Here is a 6,060-nt window from a genome sequence, read left to right as displayed (position 1 = left end):
AAACACAAACAAGTGTTTGTTATTGGACAAGTTCAGTTAGTCCTTCCCTATTTTCTTCCATTTGGTGCCAAATGAACATGACCCAGTACTTCTCTGGACCTGTAGGGGGAGGGATAAATTGAGCTAAAGGGGTAAGTTGAGTAGCCCTTGTTTCGAAGAAACCATACAAAAAAATTTATGATTTGACCAACCATTTTGGTTAGAGGTAATCATTTCATGGAATTGGTAAAGGAAGCAACCACATGGAAAAAGTGATAAGCAAGTTAGGTCCAAAAAAACTATTTTCACCAAGTCTAATTAATTTATTGTGTTAGAAGTTTCATGATGCTTGTATCTAAACCAAAGTAGATCGGTTTTATATTGTTTAATACATCCGTTGGAGTCTCTAAAAGCTTCAAAATGAGGTCCTAAATCTAGCATGAAAGTGCATTCCTGTAGCTGTGTGGGCTAATATAGTCAAAATGTTTTTATTTCTTAACCTTTATTTAACTAGGCAAGTCAGTTAAGAACAAATTCTTATTTACAATGACGGCCTAGGAACAGTGGGTAAACTGCCTTGTTCAGGGGCAGAATGACAGATTCTTACCTTGTCAGCTCTGGGATTCAATCTAGCAACCTTTCGGTTACTGGCCCAATGCTCTAATCACTAGGCTACCTGCCGCCCCAAAATGTTTGCCTTGGGGTAAGTTGAGCCAATGGCCATTGGCTAAGTTGAGCCAATGGCAAGTTGAGCAAATGTAAGTGTTTTTTTCCCAAGTGTAATGCAAGGCTTTATCGCTGGAACGATGTTCAAAGTGTTTAAAAAAAGTGTTTGTTAGGTGTTAAGCCTATGTTAAAATATGCTTAAAATGATTAAAAGACAAAAAAGTGATGTTGAATTGAATTTGGGAAATAAACATAGACATGGTTTAAGGTAGTGGGAATATTTAATTCAGTCTAAAAAATGTATAGGTACCTTAATTTAAGTAAACTGTGCCAAGAGATCACTTTATTGGACAAGCTATGTTTTCAAAACTGTAACGGTAACATGAATTCAGATTATTTCCAGAGATACACAACATCCTGAAATATATGTAGATATCTTTGTTAGAAAGAATACTATATTTCCTTTGACGGAGTGATCCTGAATGTAAAAAAAAAAATGGCACAACTTACCCCACTCTCCCCTACTGCATCAGGAGCCTACATTATTTCATCTGCAGATCCAAACAGGACGCTGCTCATTCTATCACATGCAAGCAAGGGAGACTGATGAAACCGGTTGCACGGTGCCATATTTGTGTATTTAATGTGGACATGATGACTTTACATTTTCTGCAACGATGTACAAAACTTTAACAGAACTGAGAAGGTCTCAGACGAGGTAGAGCTTTCACATCGGGGACAGTGAAAACCAAGTATAAAAACAAATCTGAAAATAATCAAATAAAACAACTCCTGTCTGCTTCTGCTCTGATCATTGTAACTAATAAATACAGATGTCAACCAAATACATTCCAAATAATGTTATCTACGGAAAAATTACAATGTAGTTAATTACAAATAAAAAGCCAACAGACACACACACACACACACACAACTTGGAGGCATTGTTAAAACCACAACCAAATAGAAATAATGACTTCCACCACGTTCTTTGGGATGGTAACCATGGCTATCTACTGAAGAAGTCCTACTTTTTAGCAAAGAGAGAGAGACTAAAAACACACTCTTTATGAAAAAGATTTATGCGCCTATCATTTTCCATTCGAAAACTGAACTAAGCAGTGTAAAACAAACCAAACGCCTAAAAAAAAAACACATAGCAAATTATATTAAATAAATCATGGATATCTATAATAATAGAAAAATAATGATTAAAAACCAGAGGTGACATTGAACTGGACTACCTTTACCAATCAAAGACTGAATGAAATGAAGACAGTTAAACGGGTTAAAGCAGTAACCTAGTCTAAGTGCACCGGAAATGCCATTTGGTATCTAACGCTGTAACGGGTTTGGTAAGATTAAAAATACAGACACACACACTTACATACACACACGCTCAAAAACTCACTCTCTCACTCCCGCGTGGTCTGTTCATATCTGCTTAGTCACACTTAGGAGTACAAATGTGTATTTTAGGAGTTCATCTTAAAGGGTACAAATGTGTATTTTAGGAGTTCATCTTAAAGGGTCATTCTGTACAACAGTATTTAAGGGCACTAATTTATTAAGGACACTACTTGATAGGCTATATTATCCGTTTCAAGTATTTGACTATCCTCATGTTTAATATACACATACAGTATGTGTAGGTATACACAAACACACTGTTGTATACGTATTCAACCAACCATACAAAGTAACTGACACAGAAATCGTTTCATCTTGTGTTCATGTAAAAACTACTACCGAGGTCTCAAAGTAGACAGTATTATATCCCATGACAATAATTCCATATCTTTGAATCCCCCCCAATTTTTTGTTTTAAATCTAAACAGCTGATAATTATTCACTTCTATCTGTCTCACACTTTGACATTTGCGGTGTCTTGTACAGTGCATGTGGCCTTGCGTGTATACAACGTTTGCTCAAAAAGACTGTCTGACCAATAGTCTGCTTGTCTGAACGAACGTGTTGACATCCATGCACCAAAACAAGAATTGCTAACTTATTAGAGCTTCACCTCACCTGGGTTGTGTTCATTAGGCACCCAACAGAAGAAAGTGGACTGAAACAGGGAGGGCCCTTCTGGATTTGTCCAATCGGAAATGCTCATTTTTGTTTTCCGTTGCAAAATGTTTTTTTGGTGTCTGCCCTAACGACAGGTAATCCAATAGTCATAGGCATGGCTATGAATCCAGGAGGCGTTTTATGAGGGTGAATGCAACTTTGAGAAAAACATTACACATATGGTTACAGTGAAGCCTCTCATTATATCGTATATACAGTATACAAGCATGGCTTTGGTCCTCACTTCATACCTGGCCGTACAAAAACCAAAACAAGCTTTTATTGCAAAGGAGGTAGTATGCAAAGCGTCTAAAGGGAGTCTAATACGCAGAGGTAACCAAGGAGGGGCAAAACACACACACGCACACACACACACACAAGCCGCACACGCACGCCAACCCTGTGACGGCTCCGCAGCCAACAGAAACAAAACACTGTCACTAGTCACCTGACCTCTCAACCTTCCCCCCCAAAAAAGCCACTGTTGAGAGGACTAGCTTTTAGGAGTGTACTCTTATTCAAGTAGAAAAGAGAGTAAGGGCAACTTAAACCAACCAGTCCGACCACTTTATTCCTGCTAAGAGGTTTCAGTAAGTGGGTCTAATTTGAGGTTGGAGGTGTGGGTGTGGGAGGAGGACTACGCTCGGATCAGAGGGATCAGAAAACGGCCTCTTCTTCTCCTCCCAATAATTGAATGACCGTTAAAACCGCACGCTCGTTTATACCCCCCATTAAAAGCGCAGACTCTTTTTAATGAGCAGTAAAGCAGGCACCTCCTCTCACACTGTCATTAGCCCTCTCTCTCTCTCTCTCTCTCTCTCTCTCGTTCTCTCTCTTTAATGACCGGCCAAACAGCCTCGGAGTCAGATCGTGTAGTGGTCACTTCACTACAACCCCTCATACTGGACTCATCATGGTGGTGCTCGAGAGGATAGAACGCACGCACACACACACACACACACACACACACACACACACACACACACACACACACACACACACACACACACACACACACACACACACACACACACACACACACACGCACACACACAGTCTTAAGCTTGTCAAGTTAGCTGCAATCAAAGGGTTAGCTAAGTGAGTTCAGTTCAGTCAGCGTGAACATCACCAACATGGCTGCTCCATTCTGCCGTGTGTTATTAAGGGATCAGTGTCCTGAGGAATGCACAAAACCATTTCATCACAATCTAAATCAAATGGGGAAAAATAGGAAAACAGAAAGCTATAGGGATGTCGCTATGCCACCATGCCATCCTTGCCCATGGGTCCACAGAGAAAAAAAACAGCATTTGGTTGCACAGTGTCCAATTTTTCTTCTCTTTCCAAGAAATCCTTTTATTTCTTGTCTTTAAACACATTTCAAATAGTCCTGGTAATATTTCATCTAAAAGGGCAATAGGGGTGAGCTCATTCTGATGTCACTCTGTCAGGTGGTGTCTCTGACACATCTCTCAGGTCTCTCTGCTGTCTTTGGGGAGGGGCTGGGAATATGGATGGAGTCTCTATCGCTATCTTAGGCCCTGGGGATGTCACGTTGGTGGGTCTGTTATTAGGTCGGGGTGGGTTGGTGGTGGTGGGTGAGAACCAGTCCCCCTGCTCCTCCTCCTGCTCACGGCCCAGTCCTGGTGGTCTGTAATCAGGGTACTGGGCGTTGTCGAAATGCACGTGGTGGACACTCTGAACATGGGTCTTTAGGTTCCCTTTCTGAGAGGCTCGGTACGGGCAGAGGCGGCACCGGAACGGTCTCTCCCCTTTGGGACACACACAACAACACACACAGAGGTCACACATAGAGTTCAAAGGTCACACAGAGGGCAGACATGGCATAACCTTTCAGAGAGTACAGGCGGCGGCAGAAATCTCCCCTGGAACGGTTTCATTTGCGAGGGATCTAATACGAGGAACAATACATAAAATGACGTAAACCATGCTGAGACTGACTGTAGTTAAACAGTACAATGAATAAGACATGAATACATACACACAGTTATAACACAAAACAGGCACAAAAACAAATTTAACCCGAAATCATGAAACCTCATGGCAACAGACTTCTAGCCATTAAAATATACTGCACCTGATTCCAAAAACAACAAGTTCACTTTCCTCTTTTCTAACCGACATGAACCTGTCCTCGTCTCCTGTGAGAGAAGCCTGACATGTGCGTAAAAGGGCCACACAACCCTGATGTCAGTGAAGTCCTACTTCACTTCTCTCTCTCTCTCTTTCCCTCAATCAGCCGGCCCCACCCACTCGCTTTGCTAATTAGACTGACCTACAACGGCTCTGACGCCATCACATAAACAAGCAACAGCACACCATAACTAAACAAATGACAGTGCCATTTAATTGCGCCTAATTATCATTATGATAAATGGAAGAATATAAATGGGGGGGGAAACAAATGACTCCTTCTGCCCTCAAACTCTCTTCCCTCTCTCTTACCTGAAGAAGAAACAGAAAAATATGTGTTATCATACATCATTATATTGCGGTGGGGGAAATAAAACCACAGAAATACACAATTAATCACGCGGAATCTAAAAGCAGAGCCAGGCGATCAGGCGGGCAGGTTGAGACGTGAGCGGAAAGCGAGCACCTCTAGGACACCGTCGTCCTGTTAGGAAGAGAGGCGGGGAGGGAGGCTGGATGGGAGTGGTGCACTAAATTACACTAAAGGTTATCGTCACTGTAAAGCACCGCCAACACTACATCTAATTGGACCCCGACGCTGTTTCTGCTCCCATCATTCATAGCGTTGCGATAAATTTGCGGATGGGTGATTCATTAAGATGGAGGTGCGGCTTGCAGACCTGGCTCTTTCCGAATGTCAAAGCAGAGGAGATTTACCTCGCCTAACCCACTCTCTCTCTCCCCCCCTCTCGCTCTCTCTCTCTCAGAAAACTTTCATCTGATGCAGAGAGAAAAGATACATTTTGTGTGTTCTCAGGGCCAATCCTTCATACAGGGACAGACTGCCGGAACTCTATTGTTGCTGTCTATGGTTCTAGTCGCTTGGTGACATAGTGACAACAAGAAATATGTTACGTCTGAAAGCGGATGATTCCAGAAGGACACATAACTCATAGGTGGAAAAGACAGAATGAATATAAAACGGATAGGACATGAGCACCGGCAAACATGCATGCACGCAAACATACACAGACAAACACGGGCATAAGCAATGGGAAGCAGCAACCCAACGTGAATCGATGGGAACAACATACTTGTTTGGGAGCTTCCGAGGGGTTGGTTTGAGCGTCAGCACCTCGGAGTCCGTTATAATCAAACACGACTGTGGGGAAGAAGGAGGGTGGGGGGGTG

At 42.2% G+C, this 6,060-nt stretch overlaps 1 protein-coding gene across 2 annotated transcripts in view; it reads right to left on the bottom strand.

Annotated features, from left to right (window-relative positions):
• Window positions 1-907: 907 nt before the first annotated feature.
• The window catches only part of LOC115176206 (zinc finger protein 516), a 65,099-nt gene continuing 59,946 nt past the window's right edge, over window positions 908-6,060 (bottom strand). The window contains exons 5-6 of one of the 2 annotated variants that reach the window (XM_029736083.1): window positions 5,964-6,031; window positions 4,295-4,487 (exon numbers count right to left, since the gene is read on the bottom strand). In XM_029736083.1, the coding sequence (XP_029591943.1) occupies window positions 4,428-4,487; window positions 5,964-6,031 (128 nt within the window). In that variant the 3' untranslated portion in view covers window positions 4,295-4,427. Of the gene's footprint in view, window positions 4,488-5,963; window positions 6,032-6,060 lie in introns of both variants that reach the window. The other variant, XM_029736079.1, reaches the window with a different exon arrangement.

This window comes from Salmo trutta, chromosome 3 (assembly GCF_901001165.1).
Source record: "Salmo trutta chromosome 3, fSalTru1.1, whole genome shotgun sequence".
In the NCBI taxonomy this organism is placed as follows: domain Eukaryota; kingdom Metazoa; phylum Chordata; class Actinopteri; order Salmoniformes; family Salmonidae; genus Salmo; species Salmo trutta.
This window is presented reverse-complemented; position numbering and strand designations above follow the sequence as displayed.